At 42.6% G+C, this 22,657-nt stretch overlaps 1 protein-coding gene across 1 annotated transcript; it reads left to right on the top strand.

Annotated features, from left to right (window-relative positions):
- Positions 1 to 5,338: 5,338 nt before the first annotated feature.
- TAL2 (TAL bHLH transcription factor 2) lies at positions 5,339 to 14,456 on the top strand. The gene is made up of 2 exons (XM_041763083.1): positions 5,339 to 5,401; positions 11,449 to 14,456. The coding sequence occupies exon 2, from the start codon at positions 11,459 to 11,461 to the stop codon at positions 11,774 to 11,776; it is 318 nt and encodes a 105-aa protein (XP_041619017.1). The 5' UTR covers positions 5,339 to 5,401; positions 11,449 to 11,458; the 3' UTR covers positions 11,777 to 14,456.
- The last annotated feature ends 8,201 nt before the right edge of the window (positions 14,457 to 22,657 follow it).

The following is a 22,657-nucleotide window of genomic DNA, read 5'->3' as shown; positions in this document are numbered from 1 at the left end:
AAAATATAAAGATCTAAAGCAAACTCTTCTGGAAAAACTGAAAGGAAGGAACAGATATGAAATAATAGAGGGAGATTTTCATACAACTCTGTCAAATAGATTAAAATAGACCAAAAGGATGTGAAGGATTATGTTAATGGTTGTATATAAAAACATTTTCTTTTTCAAACAGGATATTTATTTACCTCCTTTTTATTGCTTATGGATCATTTATAACAGTTGATCATATGTTTTACCAAAGAGAAAGCTCTCAATAAATGAACCAAACAAAACAATATACAGTGTATCTTTGACTATACCACAGTGAAATTAGAAATTAATAGTAAATTGTTACCAAAAGATACAATGATAAAGAAATTTTAAAAGTACCTTCAAAAAGAAAAATTAAAATAAACAACAGATGTTAGAAACTAATGACAGTGATAGCATAAATGGAAACACAGAATGACACCAAAGATATATCAGAATATAATTCATAGCCAGAAAATTAATAAAATAAACATTCAATCTAAGAATGGGATGTGGAGAGAGAACAAAATAAGCATAAGCAAATGAGAAAGGGCAGATTTAATAAACATAGAGTAAACATTAATACATTAGAAAATCATAAAAGTGTTGGAACACAGAGGTAGTTTTCAAAAACAACAATAAAATAAATAAGCTTCTGCAAAGCTAATCAAGGAGAGAAGTCATGAACAACAACATGAGGAATGAGGAAAGCAACACAAATACACATATATTTTTAAATTTTCATCTTTTTAAGATTTTATTTATTTGATAGAGAGCACGAATGGGGGAGGTGCAGAGGGGTGGGAGAAACAGACTCCCCATTAAGCAGGGAACCTGGACTTGGGGCTCAATCACAGGACCCTGAAATCATGACCTGAGCTGAAGTCAGACACTTAACTGACTAAGCCACCCAGGTGCCATCAGATATATATATATATATATTTTAAAAATCATTGAATAGCTGTATATAACACTTTGTTAATGATTCTGAAAAGTACCAAAATTAACCTAAGAGAGAACACTTGAAGGAACAAAACCTACCTAAAAGGATTTACTAGTGGATTCTATTAACTGTCAAGAACCAGCTATTTCATGCGATGAATAAATTGATGGTTGTGGACACAATGGGTGGAAGAAAGGATGGATGGATGGATGGATGGATGGATGGATGGATGGATGGAGTAGGGAAGAAGGAGTTTTAAGACTGCATAGGTAAGGCTGATGCTTGACCTCCAGCCAAAATGACCTTGGCTCACAACCACCTGGGATGACAGAAATCCCTTCTGCAAACTTCAGGTTTGGTCTCTCCTGAAGCTGACAATCCCTGCACACAGGACTAGAGGTCCAGGATTCAGAGGCTAATCCAGACAGATCAATTAAGCCAGTAGAACCCGGCTCTCCTAGCAGCCTACCCTTCCCTGGCCAGGAGTCTGCAGGTGCAGTCTCTCCAGGGGGCAGTGAGAGCCATGAATAGTAAGGGTTTTAGCTCAAGCACACAGAGGCGTTTAGCTGCCCAAACTTAATCCCTCACTAATCGGATTATGTAAATTCCTCCTTCAACCCCTTCCCCTGGGGGACCGGACCTAGCCCCTAACTCTCAGCACTGGGAGACCCGGGATGGAAGAGGGCCCATCATCCGAAGAATCACTGCCAGTGGAATGGGGCACCGAAAAATGTTTCCCCATTTTAAAAATAAAGGCAACAATAATGTGTAAGACAGTTTTGAGAAGAAAGCAAATGTCGACCCTGGTCCCAGTGAGCCAGTATAGTTGGGTCCCTTTCTCTGTAATCTTTGCTCTCCTGTCAGTTCTTGTCCAGTTGTGCACAGATCCCACTCCACAGCTTATTGTTTCATTTGGCATCAACACATTTCTGCCCTTGCTACCCAGTTGCGACATTTTTAAAAAAGATTTTATTTATTTATTCACAAGAGACAGAGAGAGAGAGAGAGGCAGAGGGAGAAGCAGGCTCCATGGAGGGAGCCCAACGTGGGATTCGATCCCAGGACTCCAGGATCACACCCTGGGCTAAAGGCAGTGCTTAACCGCTGAGCCACCCAGGCTGCCACCCCCCCCCCCTTTTTTTTTTTAGCAATAACAGACTATGCCACTAAGCAAATACATTTGCTAAGGTTTTTGGCTAACATGAAGGGTAATATGGGTTCTTGGTTTAAAATATAATACACGGTCTAGGGCAGCCCCGGTGGCGCAACTGTTAGGCGCCGCCTGCAGCCTGGGGTGTGATCCTGGGGATCCGGGATCGAGTCCCACATCGGGCTCCCTGCATGGAGCCTGCTTCTTCCTCTGCCTGTGTCTCTGCCTTTCTCTCTGTGTGTCTATGAATAAATAAATAAAATCTTTTAAAAAATATAATACGCGGTCTATCAGAATAGTGATGTCACAGGGCTTGGTAGAAAAACATGGGCACTGGGAATCTGCAGTTCCCCTTCCACAGCCCACAAAGCAGACAGAAGGGCAGAAAGAGGACAAATGGAGGATGTTTGCTAGAAATATCAAAGTGTGTTTCTAAGGGCCCCCTTTGTGCACAAGTTGATCAATTTTCTCCAACTCACTCCCCACTCCCGTTCCATCCTTTGCATTGCTACCAGATGAGTGTTGGAACCTGTAAACCTAAACATATCACTCTCATCATCTTCAATCCATGCAGCTGGCTTCACATGGATTGGCTTCTCCTCCACTCCTATCTGTGTAATTCCTTCAGTCTTTCCCACCCTTCTGCCCAGGTACCCAGGCAACTGTAACTCCTGCCTTTTTAGATGTGCTTTAGATGACTCTGTATTAGTTCTTCTCCAGTACTCACCGGGTGCCCATTTCCTACATTCTAGATCCCATTCTGGGTATCCAGGACCCCTGGATTTAGACCACACTCTGTGTATCTAGGACTCCCTGAATTTCTGCTCAAGTGGCCTTGAGCCTATTTTCAGAGCCTGCACAGGGTTCTTCCGTAGGTCCATGTGGGCTGGGAGTCCACATCATATACACAAAGCCCTTCACCGAGCAGAACAGAGCTGGGCAGTGGGGAAAGAATGGGGATGGCTCAGAAGTCTCCATCTGTACCTTTGTCCTAGATCCCATAGATGTCAGAGGCAGCCCTGCCTCAGGGCCGGGTTTAAATGCCATCCCCCTCACAAGAAATCTCTGATCCTCCTGTTAGAATCTTGTTCACACTCTCTGGCACTCAGGACTCTCTTGTATTTAGTCATTATGGCCATGCCTCTCCCTCCCAAAAGCTGTGAACTCCTTGAATGTAGATGTAGTGTTTTCTTCACCTTCTTGCTTCTGGAAGCTCTAACAATTCACACAAAAGCTTTTTAAAAAATTTATAATAAATATAATAAAAATATAATAAGAAATACATATATATGAAGAGGGACAAACAATCTCAGAGTCTCAGTGGCTTGCTTAAAACAGTGAAGATTCACTCCTTGGTCATGTTACATGAGGGCTGTGGTTGGTTATGGCTTTGCTCTATGGCTGTCAGGCTGAAAGAGCAGCCCCAACCCCAAACATTTCTCATGACAGCCCAACTAGGAATCACTCTTAGAGCTTCCCCTCCATCACTGCAGATGTCAGGTCTGCTCACACTCTGTTGGCTGATGCAAGTCTCATGGCCAAGCCAGGATGTGGGCAGAGAAGTCCCCTCCCACCACCTACAGGGAGGCACTGTCCAGCACATGGCAATGGGTGGGGTTATATAATCTTCTCCCAGGAAAGGGAGCCAGTAGTTGTCCTTATAGTCCTGTTGTTGTTACAACAGTCCTATTTTAAAATAGTCCTATTTTACAGATGAGGAGACTGAGGCAGGGAGAAGTTATATAATTTGCCTAAGGTCACATAAGGGGGTAGACCAGGGATTTCAATTTGGGCAGCAACTCCAGAGTCCTTCACTTTTATCCATGAAGCTATAATGTATTGTGAATTTATGATTTTAAATCCCATGCTGGGTCCTTTAGAGAATGTGATATCTAGAAATCCTTTACTTATCCATTCGTTAATCAGCCAATGTTTGATGAATGCCTATTCACTGGGGTTGGGAGGAGACAGACGGAATAAATAAGTAAAATATTGCTAAACGGAGAGGAGTACCAAAGAGAGAATAAAGCAGGGCAGGAGGATGAAAAGTCCTTATGTATGTGAAGGTGCAATTTTAGATGTTCTCAGAATCTTCATAAGAAGGTGACATTTGGGGGAATCCCTGGGTGGCTCAGCGGTTGGGTGCCTGCCTTCGGCCCAGGGTGTGATCCTCCAGACCCGGGATCGAGTCCCACTTCGGGCTCCCTGCATGGAGCCTGCTTCTGCCTCTTTCTCTCTCTCTGTGTCTCTCATTAATAAATAAATAAAATCTTTTTTTTTTTAATTTTTTTTTTATTTATTTATTATAGTCACAGAGAGAGAGAGACAGAGGCAGAGACACAGGCAGAGGGAGAAGCAGGCTCCATGCACCGGGAGCCCGACGCGGGACTCGACCCCGGGTCTCCAGGATCACGCCCCGGGCCAAAGGCAGGCGCCAAACCGCTGCGCCACCCAGGGATCCCTCTTTTTTTTTTAAAAAAAAAAAAAAAAAGGTGACATTTGACCAAAGACAGGAAGAATGTCAGCTTCTTGAGGGCAGAGATTTGTGTCTGTTTTGTGTGAAGTTGTCTCCCGGCACCTGTACAGGGTGGACCATAGTAGGTGCTCAGTAATAACCGTGCAATGGATGAAAGGAGGTGAGGTGGGGGTGGGAAACTACGTGGGTAACTTGGAGGCAGAGAGTTTCAGGCAGCGAAAACAGTGCAAAGGCCCTGAGGCGGGAGTGCGTTGGGTACGTTCCTGAAACAACAAAGGTCAGAGTGGCTGCAGTTGACTAAACCTGGGGGAGGGAAGGAACAGGCAGGTAAAGGGGGCCCTCGGGGCCCTTGTGAAGACTTCAGGTTAATTCTGAGTGAAATGGAGACCCGCATAAGGGCTTTGAGCCAGGAGCGACAGGAATCCCAACTGGGCTTTCATCGGGTCGTTGAGTGATGCTGGAGTGTAGACCGAGGGGCAGGGTGGAGGCGGGAAGCCCCGTGGGCAGGGCGCGGAGTAACCGGCTCTGCGCTGGGCCGGGGTCGCCGTGCTTCCCGGCCCCTGGCGCCCCTGGCCCTCTCGGCGGGAGCCTCGTCCTGCGGGCGCGGGAGGGGCGCGGGGCGGCGGGCAGGCCCCGAGGGGCCCGGAGACAAAGGGCCGCGGCCTATAAAGGCGGCGGCGGCGGCGGCGGCGGAGGAGGAGGAGGCGGAGGCGGCGGCGGCGGCGGCGGCGGAGGAGGAGGAGGCGGAGGCGGCGGCGGAGGCGCGCGTCCGGGCGAGGGCGCACACGGCCAGCGAGGCGGCGGCTCCCGGCTCCGCGAGGAGGTGCGTCGGCCCCGGGGGCGCGGGGGCCAGGAGGGCCGAGGACTCAGTGGACTCAGTAGAAGCCCTGGGGGGTCTCCGAGGTCGGGGGCGGGGCGCGGCTACGGGGGAGCAAAGCGATGCCCTGCGCGGTCGGCCAGGTCGCCCCACCTCGGTGGGTGCTGCTGGAGGTCCCCCCGCGGCTCCTGCCAGGGCGTCCCGTCCCGGTGAGCGACTCGCTCGCAGCTGCAGGTGCCGACTCCGCAGGTGCAGGTGCCCAGCTCCGCAGGTGGAGATGCCCAGCTCCGCAGCTGCAGGTGCCGACTCTGCAGGTGCAGGTGTAGGTGCAGGTGCCCAGCTCCGCAGGTGGAGGTGCCCAGTTCCGCAGCTGCAGGTGCCCAGCTCCGCAGGTGGAGGTGCCAGCTCCGCAGCTGCAGGTGCCGACTCCGCAGGTGCAGGTGCCCAGCTCCGCAGCTGCAGGTGCCCAGCTCCGCAGTTGCAGGTGCCGACTCCGCAGGTGGAGGTGCCCAGCTCCAGCCCAAGCTGCCCCCCGGGGCGCTGCAGGCCAAGGGAAGAGTCGAGAAGTGAAGGGGCGAGGGCCGCAGGTGGGGCGGGACAGGCAGAGGATTCAGGTGCACCAGGCGGGGTGCCCACCCAAAGACTGCTTGCTACTCATGGGAAACGCATTTATTAGAACATCAACATGCAGAGGTGTCTAATGAGGAAAGTAGTTTGCATAATAGTGTGTGTTCTGCTATTTAAAGGACATATGTGTTATAAAGTATACACACCAGACTGGCTACTGCTGGGCGATCAGATTGAAGGTATAGATAGAGAACCTTCTGTGTTTTTACTCTATGCACCTACGGACAGCTCATTTGTTGGTTGTTTTTTGTTTTGTTTTGTTTTGTTTTTTCTTTTCTTGGAAGAGCATGTGTTACTTCTGTACTGATTTCAAAAGGCAACGCTATGCCCAGTGTGGGAGGTTAGGCATCTTCCCTTAACCTGTCTATGTAAATCACCTTTCTCTCTTTCTGGAGACTGTTTTCACTTATTTTCGAGAAAAAGATGGATGAAGAGACAAATACACATGACCAAATGAAAGAAGGAGGAATTTAAAGTCTTATGAACAAAGAGCCACATGAATCTGACTGCCTGGGACAGGCCACCGCAGAATGTTAGCTGTGAGCCTGGGCTGCACCCTTTTCTTGTTGACCTAGGCTCTGTGTCCAGAGACCACTGTCACGGAAAAGCAGCAATCCCTATTGGGGGCATTGGCTACTTTCGGTGGGGGCATAATTGTCATTCTTTTCTTTGGTAACCTGTTATCTTCAGTGAGGACAATATAAGAGAGGGAAGTTTGTGTCCAACTATATATATTCCTATTATATTTACCATTACATTCCCCCTGCCCAGGTGTTCCTAACCCCAGGTCCGTGACACCTATCCAACCAGAGGGATGTAAATAGAAATCAGGGGCTCTGTGTATTTGGATGGGGAGAATTTACATTTTTACTTCTAGTAACCTTTCATCTAAATTTAGCCTTTCCTTTATTTACAAATGTGGGTAATAAAAAGTAGTACAGGTGACAATGTCACCAACAAAAATCATAAATACCTTCCTCTCACATATGTTGCAGATCTTTTGCTTACATATCATGGTGTAGAAATTATGGTAACAAGTCATTTAATGTGTTAAAAACAAAGCACATTACTACTATATTGCATTTTAAAATTATTTTAAGAATTATTAATGATAATGGATTATTTTTATACGTCTATGTATTTCAACTCATGCATTTAAAATAATTATTTTGAGAAGGGCACCAAAAGCTTTTCACTTTGTGAAAATGATTTAAAATCATTGTCCTGGGATAGAGTCCTCCCCTAGACTTCCCCAGTCTGCCAAAAGAATCCATGCCACAAAAAGTTTATGTATCCTGACCCAGCAGGAGTCAGTGGTGACAAAGATGCATACATACAGAGGCATGAGACACAGGCCATGCCACCAATTCCCCGTGTGACCCAGGGACAGTATGCTTTACTTCTTTTTTTGACATCTATCAGGTGTTTTCTGATTTTGCAGCATCTGGTGTATTTTTTTAAGCTCTTAAATTATTCTGAGATCAAGCTTAGCAGTAATCGGGCCTTACAACTCGAAAAACACTAAATGCAATTTATTTTGATTTAATAAGTAGTTCAGTAATTTTCCAGTGACCACTACTTTGAATTTTCCCAGCTTGTTAAAGACCTGATTTCTATTTCCCCCTGTGGAGGAGAGTAACACCCTTGAGGCTAAATCAACAAGGCATTATTAAGCTCCTTCTAGGATGGCAGGCTACATTTCTGAAGCTGAAGCCCATCTTTTCCTCTCCTTATTTCCTCTGTCTGCTTCTAGCACAATAGGATTGAGCCCTCTTAGAAGAGAACACCAGTTAGTTTATCCTGCTTAATCTTTCTCTTCCCAGCTTGAAAAGGACCACTACTGCCCACCCCCCCCCCCCCCCCCCCCCCCCCCCCCCCCCCCGTCCCCCACACATAAGGAAGTAGAGTTGACTTAGTGAGTGAGCTAAACCCTCCCTTGACAAGAAAAGCTTGAAAGTAACTTTGCTCCTACAGTCCTGGCTGCAAAGCAGCCAGCCTCGTGGTGTAAACAAAACTGAATAGTTTTCTATCTAAAATCCCTTGATTTAGGTTCAAACTGTCATATTTTAGTTTTAGTTGGCTATAGTTCTGACGGCACTCATATTTTTCATTGCAGATGAAGGATTAGGTTATTTGGAAATGAGTTAGATCAAAGACTATTAATAGGCTGTGCACTGTGGCATTTTAGAGCAGAAAGAGGCCTTTGGGATCACCTAGTCCACCCCCTTCAGTTTGGAAGGACACATGGTATGCCAGGAAGGCCCCTAGAACACTTGGGTAGAAGCTGCTTCTGTGCTTCTATAGCCCCTGTTTCGCTGTCCATTCACAAGACATTGGTTTCCCAGTATCCAGCAGCCAGTATAGTGTCAGACACATAGGGTCAGTAAGTGTTGTTACCTAAGCTCGGAGTGCATATGACTGTAATTGGATTATGGGTCCTACTAAGAATGTCTTCACAGAGAAAGGAAGTGGACCTGAGTGGCTGGTGGAGGGAGCCTGAGGCCAGCCAGTGAGCTTGGGCTGCCATGTTTTCTTACCACTGGGTTCTCAGCACAGCACCCAACCCAGATAGAAGCAGGAAAGGCCACAAGAACAGGGATGGAGAAATGTCCTGGGACCATACAGATGATTGAAAAATGCTATTCTTTGGAGTAATGACACTTATCATCTGTATAAGGAAGAGAATGCTTGTTATTTATTAAGCACCTTTATAGCAGGCACATAGTATCTTATTTATATATTATATACTTCACATAACATATTATTGAATCCTCACAAGAACCCTGATGATGGCTTCATTTCCATTTTACAGAGAAGAAATTGAGGCTACAGAAGTTAACTGATTTTCTCAAAATCATATAACTAAGAAATTGGGAGCTGAAATTTAAAACCAGGTCTTTCTACATTAAAGCACATAAACTCTCTTAGTTTTTGTCTATTATGAAGCAAATAATATGTGAGACCTTTCTTGTTATAAAAATGTAAAATATTGGGGCAGCTGGGTGGTTCAGTGATTGAGCATCTGCTTTGGGCTCAGGTTGTGATCCCAGGGTCCTGGGATCAAATCCCACATTGGGCTCCCCACAGGGAGCCTGCTTCTCTCTCTGCCTGTGTCTCTGCCTCTCTCTGTGTGTCTCTCATGAATAAACAAATAAAATCCTTTAAAAATGTAAAATATTACCCAACTATAACAAATAAAACACACTCATCTTCTTTTTCTATCTTCCCTCAACCCACTGTCCTCTCTTAAGGAACCACTACCAACAGTTTGACCTGAATCCTTCCAGGTATTTTGCACACACACACACACACACACACACACACACACACGCGCATGCGTGCATGCCCATAGACATATAGAGCATAACAGATAAATACATAAATCAAGCTCAGACATTTTCTACTGCACATAGCTTCTGTATCAGAAAAAAAATTTGCTAAGTTGCAATAAACATTTACTTTTCCCTGTTTTATTTGTAGAGATAGTGATTGTAATTGTCTAATATTTATTGACCACTTACTATGTGCCGAACACTTTGCTAAAATGGCTTACATGGATCATTTTTTTAAATTTTTTTATTTATTTATGATAGTCACAGAGAGAGAGAGAGAGGCAGAGACACAGGCAGAGGGAGAAGCAGGCTCCATGCACCAGGAGCCGGACGTGGGATTCGATCCCGGGTCCCCAGGATCGCGCCCTGAGCCAAAGGCAGGTGCCAAACCGCTGCGCCACCCAGGGATCCCCTACATGGATCATTTTATGTCTCCTTACAGGTGGTGCCCTGAGTCCCCCTTTACTTATGAGGCGTTTGATACATAGAGAGTTTAAGTAGATTGCTCAGGGTCACACAGCTAAAGAGCAGAACCAAAAGCCAAAACAAGGTTCTGGCTCCGAAGCCTGTGTTCTTAACCACTGTATAAGTGATTCCATTGGTGACTGATCCCTGTAGGGTCAGGGCTTGGTGGTAACAATGGCTTGTTCTAATTAATTGAGATCATCATTTGGTTCCTACAGAAGGGCAGAGATACCAGCACACAATGTAGTGAAATGACTTCTGGAATATGTCAGCGTCTCTTGGCCAATCCCAACAGTGTCTACAGTACTGTCACTACAACCAACACTGCTTGCGTATGTGTAGAGCATGAGTTAATGCACCAAAAAAAAAAAAAAGGGCCTGGCACAAAGCAAACGCTCTGTTTGCTCTTATTTTCCTTAGTTTATAGTTCACAGAATGCTTTCACGTGTAGTATTCCATTTAATCCTTACAACAAGCTGTGAGGAAAGGATGGTATAATTACACCCGTCGTATAGCTGAGGAATTGAGGCTCAGGCTGGTGAAGTGACTTAGGCAGCGCCTCACAGCTGGTTAGTGTTTGGTGCTTTGACCAGAACACACACCCTTGGAGGGAGAAGGTGGCTTTTCCTCTATGTTGAACTCCTGCTGTACCTTCCTCCAGGATTACAGGGACCGGTGAGTGCACTGCTTCTTACCACACACAGTTTCCGATAGGGATGACGGGGTTCCTATTTCAAGAGAAGAGCATAGAGCACGGGTGCTCAATGTCCACCACACACTGAGATCACAGAGAGGTTTGTTTGCAGATACATCATCTACATTCCCATTAACACATGTTAATCCAAGCTGCCTGGGGTTGGAAAGGCAACCCAAGTGCAGGCTTGTGGAGGCCTGAATATCTTCTACAGCATCTATGGCAAATTGCCACCCTCACTTGCCCCTTGTCTTCTTCTTACACCAAATATCCCCACTTCTGTTTTTCATACAATAGGGTTTCACAACTCTTCATCACTCTGTTCACCCTCCTCTAATTGTGGTCCAGTCTGGATATTTTAGATTTTGCACAGTGAGGCCCAACCCTCCAGGTGAGGTCTGCCGTCTAAGAGGAGAGCTGTGTTAATGTCCTCATTCCTCAAATTATCATATTAGTGAAGCCTAGGGTTAGAGCTTTTATTTTTGAGAATTCATATTTAACTCCCTGTTGGCTGACTATATATTTTGTTTGCACAATACTAAATCCTATGCTATGCCTGATTCTGAACAGTTATGAAGAGTTGGTTCCAAAGGAAGTAGTGGGGTTACTGGGATAAAACCACCTTGTGATGGGGGCTCCAGAACAGGGAGGGAGAAAAAGGCTGAAGGGTATTGTTCTGACCCTATCCCGTCTGCCACATTTTCTTCCATTGTCAAAAGGAAGATTTAAAAAAAAAAAAAAAAAGGAAAAACAAAAGCCACCATCACCAACAACCCCCCCCCCCCCCCCCAAAAAAAACCCCACAAACCTAAAAATGAGGAAGTGGAATTTCCTAAAACCTGGTTCAAAAAGATCTAACATCTCAAATTTTTGGCAGGACAGGTGATACCCACTGTCTCTTACAAAGTACTGGGCCCTTCTCTTTCCTGTCTCAGGACCTCAAACATGACCAGGAAGATCTTCACCAACACCAGGGAGCGGTGGAGGCAGCAGAATGTCAACAGTGCCTTTGCCAAGCTGAGGAAGCTCATCCCCACTCACCCTCCAGACAAAAAGCTAAGCAAAAATGAAACACTTCGCCTGGCAATGAGATATATCAACTTCCTGGTCAAGGTTTTAGGGGAGCAAACCCTGCAGCAAACGGGAGTGGCTGCTCAGGGAAACATTCTGGGACTCTTCCCCCAAGGATCCCATCTGCCGGACAGGACTCTCCTTGGTGACTACCAGGTTCCTTCACTTGACCCAAGCCCCAACGTTGTGTAGTGGGGCTCTGGCCGTAATCACCCAGGGCAGCACTTGCTCAGAAGCCACTGGCCGTCGACAGCCTTTTGCATGTTCTGGTATCAACTTGATGAATAATTTGTGAGGCATGAATTTAAGTTCCACAGGAGGTGGCTCAGGGACAACTGAGCCGGAAAGGGGCCATGAGGCTTTGGAGTCTGCCACCAGCCCGGGCCTTTCAGGCAGAGCAACCCGCCTCTATTTTATTTATCCAGGATCTGCATAAGATGTTGTTTGTGGGGGAAAAAAAAGAAAAAAGAAGGAAAAAAACATAAGTTAAAAACAGGTTTGAAAACCAACGCTTTACTCAATTTGTTTTCAATTACAAGGAAGGAGTTTTCTCATAACAGATCTCAGATGGATGAGTAGAAAATGCTTCCCTCGAAATGTATTTTAAAGTTTGTTTTGAAAAATGAGATATATGTGATGGAGGGTGAATGAAATAAGGTTGATGAATGTGAAGACAACCCTCATGGAAACCAACATGAACTCCCTGCGGAAGTTCATGGAAAAGACCCTCCTGACCTGTGAGGATTACAGGAACATGGCCAATACATGTGGAAGAGCTCTGTATCCCTTATCCCTGTGGAAATATGAAGTGTTGCCTGTGTTGAGCCATTTATATATGTGTTATCTCTAAAGCCAAAAGGTGGATTATATCTGTGAGAGGAAAGGACTTGATAATTTATGAAGTAGAGTTCATAGTTTTCTTATGAAAAACAGCTGAACTAGGTTATCTAAACCCTTAGTTGCACATGTCAGACATTAAAACTTTTCATTCAGCCTGAGTTTCTGCTATTTAAGACCTGTAAAATTCAAATATAATTATGAAAATCCAAATATTACCATTTAACGACTCATTTGACAGCTTAGTTTAAACAAAAGATCTAGAGTAGACAATAGGAATGTAATACCAGACTTTAATGAATTAATGAATTTGTAATTTGTCTTCCTTGCTATGGAGCATTAGCTCAATCCTATGCTGGGAGGGGTTGTACCCACTAGTCAATGAAACAGTGTGGATCTGGCAAAAGTACTCACAACCATGTGCCACCCTGATGATTGGATTCAAAGATGGATTCAAAGATGAATCCCATAGCTGAGCCCAGAATACAAATAATAGCATTTGATGGTCTCTGGGACATTTGATTTCCCTAAAGTTCTTGACATAGCCTTGGTTTTAAAACCTTCTGAACCACAGGTAGGAAATTGATGGATTTTCAATTATGGATTTTCAGTGTGTACACGACAGAGGAATTTAAATTTCCTGCTACTCTAGAAAGAAGATATTGACTTATGGAAGGTTGAAGTGAGCTTCTTTGGTTTGGTGATCAGAAAAAAGCTCAGTGAGGCTCCCCCAGATAGCAAGGTCATAATGTCATTGACATCTATACAGCATTTACACTCGTAGCCCAGTGCATTTCTCCAAACAATATTTTCCTTCTAGGTCCTTTAAACTGCATTCTGTACACTTCCTATGGGTCCAGAATAGTCCAGGGAAACACATACACACCGATTCTAGGAGCCTTCCTCTGAATGTGCATTTCTTTCTATGAGGTGATGTGGACTTAAATTTGTCCCCAAACTAACTGATAGTATAGCTCAAAGCTCTGATGACAGTTGTCAGTCAAACACTACTTACTCTCTCATCTGGCATTAAATCAAAATAACACTTTTGACAGCGTTTTTTAAATTAGCTTCATATTAACATGTTGCTGAGGAAGGCACAGGGGACCTCTTTGCCTGAATGCAGGATTTTACTGCTCTCCTCAGAATGAATGCCCCCTTTTCTGCTATTGGAGCCATGTCTGTGTATACAGGGGGCTTTTCCACTGACGTGTAAGAGGGTGCTTCTGAAAAGTCGTGAGGAGATTGAGTTGTCACTAAACTATATGAGGGGGATAATGACTTAAAGAAACTGCAGGAAATTCCATTGATAAATGAATAAACAGTTAAAATACTACTTGATCTAATTCACCTCTTATTTTGTGAGCTTAGGTTTTGGTATATCAGGTTGTGTTGGGTTAAAGTGACTGTCAAAAGGAATTGTAGGTACACATAGACCAAAACCTTTGGCAAGGTATCCATGAGACTGGAAGCTAATTAAAAAGTTACTCTGTAGTCTTCCTTGGTGTCTTATAGTCAAGGCTTGGTAATTGCAGTAGTAAGAATATATGGTTAAAATACATTAGAGCTCACCGATGGCATATCTCTTTATGGATCATTTGCACCAAACAGAAAAGTTTAGACAGATTATGCCATTTATGCTACTCCGTTACTTGAAAAAAATGTTCAGTCTCCTGTGGGCACTGGAAACTTCTGGAAACCAGGTCATTGATTTATATAGATCATTAGATTGGCTAGTTTTACTCCTCAATTTACAGAGGAGAAAACAGGACCAGAGTGTTCTGAAGTGGCCTTCTGAGGTCCCATGGACAGTTAGTGCTTGATTTCCTGACTCTGTGTCCAACCTTTCTACAGCCCTGTTCACCCTCTAAGTATTTTAGGATTGAAAATGGATAAGCACCTTATTGCTATGCTCTTTTCAACAGCATTCGGTAATCTTCATATGCCTTTTAATTGAAATTGAATTAATGTGCTTTATAGAATGTGATTAGATGTATTAACCAAAGATTTTTTTTTTTTTTGTTAATGTGTTTTGTGCGTTTTTAACATTGGGCTTGCTATTTAACTATTAATTTATTGCAAATAAATTATTTAAGAAAAGAAATTGTTCTTTAAAAAAAAAGAATTTCATAAATTTACTAAGCACTGCTCTCTTCATTCTTACAGCTTTTGGCTCTCAGCCCCTCCCCCATCATTGTCTTTAGTCTAGAAAAAAATCTAGCATCCCTGGTTAGTCTTTCTCTCCTCTCCCTTTGTCTCTCTCTCTATCTCTGGCTCTCTCTTCATTTTACCTTTCACACAGCTCCCTCATTATCCTTCTCAAACCATTGCTGTGGTCAGATCACTCCCTAGCTATCAAACCTTCAGTGTCTTGTCCACCAGACCGAGACAAGTGCCTTACTCCAGGCCTTCTGCAGCCTGGTCCTTCCTTGTATCTTCCACAATCCCCTAAATAGATTGTACATGCTAGGGGATTCCTGGGTGGCTCAGCGGTTTGGTGCCTGCCTTTGGCCCAGGGCGCGATCCTGGAGTCCCGGGATCGAGTCCTGCGTCGGGCTCACAGCATGGAACCTGCTTCTCCCTCCTCCTGTGTCTCTGCCTTTCTCTTTCTCTCTCTACATCTATCATGAATAAATAAATAAATAAATCTTAAAAAAAAAAGATTGTACATGCTAATGAAACTGCCTCACTTGATGGCCTCTACACATGTCCTACTTCTTAATACTTCTGAGTTTTCTCTTATGATTTCACTTGCATGCATTAATGTTCTTATTCTCTCTCATTCTACTCACTCCTCCATCTGCTCCAAATTCCACCCACTAACATCTTTCATGACTGATCTTAAACACCACTCCTTCACAAACCTTGACTCCTCTTATTTTTTTTTTAAAGACTTTTATTTATTTATTCATGAGACACACAGAGGGAGAGAGAGGCAGAGACACAGGCAGAGACAGAAGCAGGCTCCACACAGGGAGCCCGATGTGGAACTTGATCTGGGGTCTCCAGGATCATGCCCTGGGCCGAGGGCAGGCGCTAAACCGCTGAGCCACCCAGGGATCCCCCCTTGACTCCTCTTAAATACCATCTCTTACACAAAGTCCTCCTAGATTTCCACCATTCTATTGAAACTTTCCTTTCTTAGAATCCCCTTTTGTGCTTCCTGACCCTAACTTCCTCTACTCTATGGTTACAAATATTGGTGTATAGCCTGTCCCCCTTCTCCAGTAAGCTAAGATTTCCTCAAGGAGAGGGGTAGTTTCTAACATTTACTCCTCACCACAGCCCTGCAAGAGACTTCATTTTCAAAATGAGAAAACTGTATCAAGACCATCCCTGTTAAGAAGGCAGCCTCCCCTAAAAGAGGACACAAATGAAACTTGGATAGGCTGAATTTTCCTGAAAACCCCAAAGTCTAATGCTTTTCTTAAAAGCACTGTTTCTCATCATTTCTATTCTACATGCAGCACCTGCCTTAGGAAGTATCACCACCTAAGAATGGCTTGAGATGGGCGAAATATGTATAAGTTATGCACAACTGGCTTTGTCCTTAAAAAGGCAAAAGATGAAAGGAGTCTGGGAGAATGGACAGCTTAACTGCTGACCCACAGGCCAAAGGTTAGTTAAAAGTCACATCCTTAAATAAAAAGGTCAAAGATAAGGAGGGAATCTAAAAGTCCAATGGCAATGCAAAGCGAGGGATTTAAAGTGGCAGGTGTCAGAAAGGAATGCCAAGGAATGAATGCATTCAAAGGATTGCAGGAAGCTGGGGGGGGGGGACGCGGGGGGCACAGTCTCCTAAACAACTTTCACTTCTGTGATTGTTGGATGTACCATAAATAGGGAAACTTTTCTTTTTTTTTCCTTCCTCTTTCTTTCTAATGACTTATCACAAAGAGACCTTAAAGAGCACTAGATTTTAACATAAATATACATAAATTTAGGTTTGTAATCTGCCAAATAAATTTAAGAATTTAATATCCAGGGTTCAAGAATTCCCTGGTAATCAAGTGAAGTGAACTGTCGAATTGAATTTTCTTTTTCTGGATAACTCTGAAAAAAACAGGATTATCGTCCAATACGTCCATACGCTTCAACCTAAGTAATTATCCTTCTAGAACCTATCATAAATAATTAATCAGAATTATGGCCAAAGAAGTATGTACATGGATCTCTATTTCAGAATTTCACAATGTACATAAAACTATAATAATAAGAGTAAGAGCTAAGAGTCATGGGGTGCTTCCTTGACTGCCAAGGCATCGTGCCAAGAGCTTCCAGTGTATCAGCCCACCTAATCTTCATAACAATGCTGTATCGTTAACATTATATTAATTATGTGTGTTATTCTCACTTCACAGATGAGGAAACTGAAGTTTAGGAGACTATTTATCTTGCTCACGTTTCTACTGCAGAGTCAGAATTTGGCCCCAGTCATTTTTATTCAAAATTACTGCTTTTCACAGACACGTTTTGTGTGTGTGTCAAAATTCTTAATTCCTTTTGTATTTTTAAATTTAAAAAATTATCCTTTAAATTGAACTATAGTTGACACACAATGTTGCATTAGTTTCAGGTATGGGAATTCTTTTTATTTTTTTAAGTTTATTAAAAATTATTTTTAATTTAAATTCAATTTAGTTAACATATACTGTATTATTAGTTTCAGAGTAGAATTTAGTAATTCATCAGTTGCATATAACACCCAGTGCTCATTTCCTCAAGGGCCCTCCTTAATGCCCATCACCCAGTTACCCTCCCAACTCCACTCCAGCAACCCTGTTTATTTCCTATAGTTAAGAGTCTCTTATGGTTTATCTCTCTTTCTGTTTTTATCTTATTTTCTTTTTCCTTCCCTTCCTCTCTGTTCCTCTGTTTCTTAAATTATACATATGAGTGAAATCATTTGGTATTTCTCTGATTTATTTTGCTTAACGTAATACCCTCTAGTTTCATCCACATTTCATTGCAAATGGCAATGCCAAGATTTCATTCATTCTGATGGTGAGTTATATATATATATATAACATATATATGGGCTTATATGTATATGTCATATGTATATGAACAAATATATAAATGGATAAAGAAGAGGTGACTATATATATATATATATATATATATAGTCTCTCTTTATTCATATATCTGTCAATGGACATCTGGGCTCTTCCATAGTTTAGCTATTGTGGACATTGCTGCTATAAACATCGGGGTGCATGTACCCCTTTGAATCACTATTTTTGTATCCTTTGGATAAATATCAGGTGTGGGAATTCTTAATATTTTAAATCCTGACCACTTTAATGGAACATCATGGAGCAGGCATATTACCCAATAACACTATTGGGTAATCAGACACAACCTTGAAAAACAAAGTCCTCCTGTTTAAAAGCACCAAGTTGGGAGTAATCCCACAGCAAGACACTTTGAGGACGCTGTCCTGCAGAGGCAGGCTTGAAAGTGAGCCTGCAGGAGCAAACTCTTAGTTGCTCTGTTTATTTTTTTTTATTTTTATTTTTTTTAAATTGTCTGGCTTTTTTTTTTTTTAATTTTTATCCATTTATGATAGTCACACAGAGAGCGAGAGAGAGGCAGAGACACAGGCAGAGGGAGAAGCAGGCTCCATGCACCGGGAGCCCGACGTGGGATTTGATCCTGGGTCTCCAGGATCGCGCCCTGGGCCAAAGGCAGGCGCCAAACCGCTGCGCCACCCAGGGATCCCAGTTGCTCTGTTTAGACTCTGCTTCCCGCTTCCACCTTGGCTTGAGCATGAACTATGGTTCAGAGCATTGGTTCTTGTGAGTGTGTGTGTGTCTGTGCATGTGCTTGCATGCACACGACAGGAAATCTACTCCTCCACATCTCCTACCTGTCCTTCTCCCGGTTTTAGCTCCTCTGCAGTTGAGGAGGAAGAAGAGTGTCTAAGGAAATGGACAGTATTTTTCTTCACTGGATATGGGATTGCATTTTCTTCCTATATTCAGTTTAGACTATTCCTATCAATTCTTTCTAACTAGTGATACAAATCAGGTTTAAAAACACTGTGGAACAGCAAAGAATTAAATCTCTTGGATTCAGCAGGACTCTACTTTGCACATAGTCTTAGGGACTCTGTGACTCTCTCCCCACTCTGGGAGAAGTGGAGTGCTGTGCTGAATATTTAGCATCTGCTCCAGCAGTCAGGTCACTACAGGGTATTTTTTTTATATCTTTCACTAAATAAACTAAGACTTAATTTTACCTTATGGTGTGTGTATGTGTGCATGTGAACACAAGTATATGTGTGCACATGTTCTCTTTTCACCAACCAGTAACATACCTGAGAGCATACAATTGTGGCAGCAATTGGGAGACATCACATCTCATATGGGCACTGCAGAAAGAATGAATTTTGAAGGATTTAACAGTGGTGACTGGAAAATATGTGGAAAGGGATAGGCTAATCAGTTATTGAGACCCTTGGGTCTCTAAGAGAAGTTTAGAGAGGTTGTCATATCAGTGACATCTTTTGGCCTTCCCTTCAGCTCCTTTCAATTTGGACTAATAAGTAACTAGATAAGGTTAAAGCTGAGGATCTGTTGGTGTAAGATCCAGTTTCTTGGTGTCTCTTTAATACTCTACCCAAGGAGGTAGATGTCGAGCACAACATCTATGTGATCACAGAGGTCACAAAATGAGCCAAATCCATAGGGAGGAAGGAGCCTGGGATAGGAACTGTAGTCCTCAGATGTCCCCAGTCTTATCACATGATACGGTAACATTCTGGATGGGACAGGCCTCAGAGATGCCCCTAGACTGAGCATCATTGACTTTCTGAACAAAAACTGGGTACATATTTAGCTTTTAAGCAGTATGTCAGAAGAGAACCCCAAATGTCCTGAGTTTACTTTCCCTGCACGAGTAGATTTAAAAAGGAGAGGAGAGGGCTGCTGAGGACAAAACAATCAAATAAACAAAACAAACAAACAAGAAAATACAGTGTTTGTCAAATTGAGATCTGAATCTTCTCAAAAGCTTTAGCCTTGGAGCCCTTATTTGGGCATATTGTAAAATATTTTGGAGTCAAAATTAGTTTTCGGAAGATGGTTATATACATAGTTGAAAAGAGAACTTTCTAAGCAAAACTATAAAGTACAAAATTTTGAGGCATAAACATCTTTTATTTTCAGTACTTCTGCTTAAAGAATAAATGTTTGTTACTCAGTGAGATAAAATGTTTAAATGGATAGGCTAGGCTGTGTAAATCATTAAAAAGCTATACATTTTATCTTTTGTGGTTATAAGTATCCTAAAATAAAATGGTCTCAAATCAACTGCTGTATTTTTATAAATTGATAAAGTGCTTTAAAATCCATAGTTTTTGTATTTTAGAAGTAATGTTTTAAAACAGGGGATTGAGATAATAGGAGGGATACAGTAATACTCCCAGGAAATGGTTATCAAAAAGTCACTTTCTAAGGCTATTTTTTTTTAAAAGATTTTGTTTATTTATTCATAGAAACACACACAGAGAGAGAAAGGCAGAGACAGAGGCAAAGGGAGAAGCAGGCTCCACGCAGGGAGCCTGATGTGGGACTCGATCCCAGGACTCCAGGATCATGCCCTGGGCCGAAGGCAGGCACTAAACCGCTGAGCCACCCAGGGATCCCCCTTTTTTTTTTTTTATTAAGTTGTCTCCATGCCCAATGTGGGACTTGAATTCAACATCCTGAGACTAAGAGTCACATGCTCTACCAACTGAGCAAAACAAGTGACCCTTCAAAGCTATTTTTTAAAGAAAAAAAAGAAAAGGAGAGTGGGAGCGGGGTGAGTAACAGCATTTTTTAAAAAAATTATTAAGCTCTGTGGAAGACAATTTTAAGAGAATGAGAAGATAGGGACGCCTGGGTGGCTCAGTGGTTGAGCCACTGAGGAATCATGCTCAGGGCATGATCCCGGGGTCCCGGGATCGGGTCCCATACTGGGCTCCCCTCAGGGACCCTGCTTCTCCCTCTGCCTATGTCTCTCCCTCTCTCTCTCTCTCTGTCTCTCATGAATAAATAAATTAAATATTAAAAAACAAACACCCAGACTTCATAGTAGATGGTATAGGAATGACCAATAAGCATATAACATTAACCATCAGAGAAATGCAAATTAAAACTTCAGTAAGATACAACTACAGATAGACTAAAGGTTATAAAGACCAATAATAATAAGTGTTGGTGAAGCAGGCTCTCAGGGAACCCGATCCCAGGACCCAAGGATCACGCCCTGAGCCGAAGGTGGACGCTCAACCGCTGAGCCACCCAGGTGTCCCTAAAATCTTTTTTTAAAAAGAAGAGAGAATAAGAAGATAAGCTACAGATTGGGAAAAAAATATTGTCAAAAGACACATCTGATAAAGAATTGTTATTCAAAATATACAAAGAACTCAAGAAGAAAACAAACAAGCAAAAACAATTGAAAAATGAGCCAAAGACCTTAAAAGACACCTCACCAAAGAATATACGGAGTGCAAATGAGCATATGGAAATTGCTCCACATCAAATGTCATCAGGGAAATGCGAATTGAAACAATGAGATACTGTTACACACCTATCAGAACAGTTAAAATTTGGATCACTGACAACACCAAATGCTGGAGAGCATGGGGGGCAACAGGACGTCTCATACATTGCTGGTGAAACTGCAGTATAGCCACTTTGGACAGCTGCTTGGCAGTTCCTTATAAAACTAAACATATCCTTCCATACAATCCAGCACTTGCATTCCTCAGTTTTTGCCCAAAAGAGTTGAAGACTTATGTCCACACAAACACCTTCACACAGATGTTTATAGCAGCTGTATTCATCATTGCCAACACTTAGAAGCAACCAAGATGTCCTTCAGTAGATGAATGGATACATAAACTATAGTGCATCTAGACAGTGTACTATTACTCAGCACTAAAAGGAGATGAGTTATCAAGCCATGAAAAGACACAGAGGAACCTTAAATGCCTATCACTAAGTGAAATAAGCCAACTTGAAAAAGACTACATGCTGTATGATTCCAACCACATGACATTCTGGAAAAAGAACTATAGAGACAGTAAAAAGATCAGTGGTTGCTGGAAGTGGGAGGGGGTAGGACGAAGGGAGAGGATTTTTAGGGCACTGAAATTACACTGTATGATATTATAATGATGGATACATGTTATTATACAATTTTCCCTCCAGTTCAAAATGTTTAAAAGATTTTATGTATGTATGTATGTATTTACAGCATGAGTGCGGCAAGGGGCAGAGGGTGAGGGAGAGAGCATCTGGAGCAGACCCCATGATGAGCGTGGAGCTCAATGAGGGGCTTGATCTCAGGAGCCAGAGAGCATGACCAGAGCCGAAACCAAGAGTCAGACACTTAACAGACTGACTCACCCAGGTGCTCCTCCAGTAGAAATTTTATTCGGGATGCCAACATATACCATCAACAAAAACTAGACTTTTAAAAATCAGTGACATTTATTTCAATGAGTTTATGTAATACCTAGTTATAAAATTAATCAGTGATAGCAAAGAGGCTGTTTTAGTGAATACAAAATTAGAATTAAAAATTCCAGTAGAGTTAACATATGGTATTATAATAGTTTCAGGTGTATAATATAGTGATTCAACAATTCTATACATTACTCAGTGTTCATCATAAGTGTACTGTTAATCTCCTTCACCTAAGTTTAGGATCCTCCACCATCATCCATATGACTTTATACATTTATCAAAACCCTTAGAATGTACAACACAAGGAGTGAACCATTATCCTTTAACTACTTTATCTGTATCTTTGTGCAAACATAATCATATATTCTCATTTCCTTCTTTCTTATACCACCTTGCTTTCTCTCTTAACACTATATCCTGGAGATCTTCCAATACCATAGAGAACTTTCTCATTCTTGTTAATATCTGCATGTCTTATACCATATGGATATACCTTGGTTACTGACAGACACTGGGTTTTATCCAGTCTTTTGCTGATACTAACAATGCTGCAACGAATAGCCTTCAACACACAAGATTTCCCAAGCTTGTAGATATATTTATAGGATAAGTGCATTCTTAGCAGCAACGTGTGGGAATTCTTGTTTCCACAGTCACCTAGAGAGCATGTTGACAGTTGCTGGGATACTTGCCAATCTGATAGGTGAAAATGTTATCTCAATGCGGTTTTAATTTGCATTTTTCTTTTTATGAGTGAGGCTGACATCATATGCTTATG

This window comes from Vulpes lagopus, chromosome 7, assembly GCF_018345385.1.
Source record: "Vulpes lagopus strain Blue_001 chromosome 7, ASM1834538v1, whole genome shotgun sequence".
NCBI classification, from domain to species: domain Eukaryota; kingdom Metazoa; phylum Chordata; class Mammalia; order Carnivora; family Canidae; genus Vulpes; species Vulpes lagopus.
Note: the sequence above shows the minus strand (reverse complement) of the source record. Positions and strands in the feature narration are given on the sequence as shown.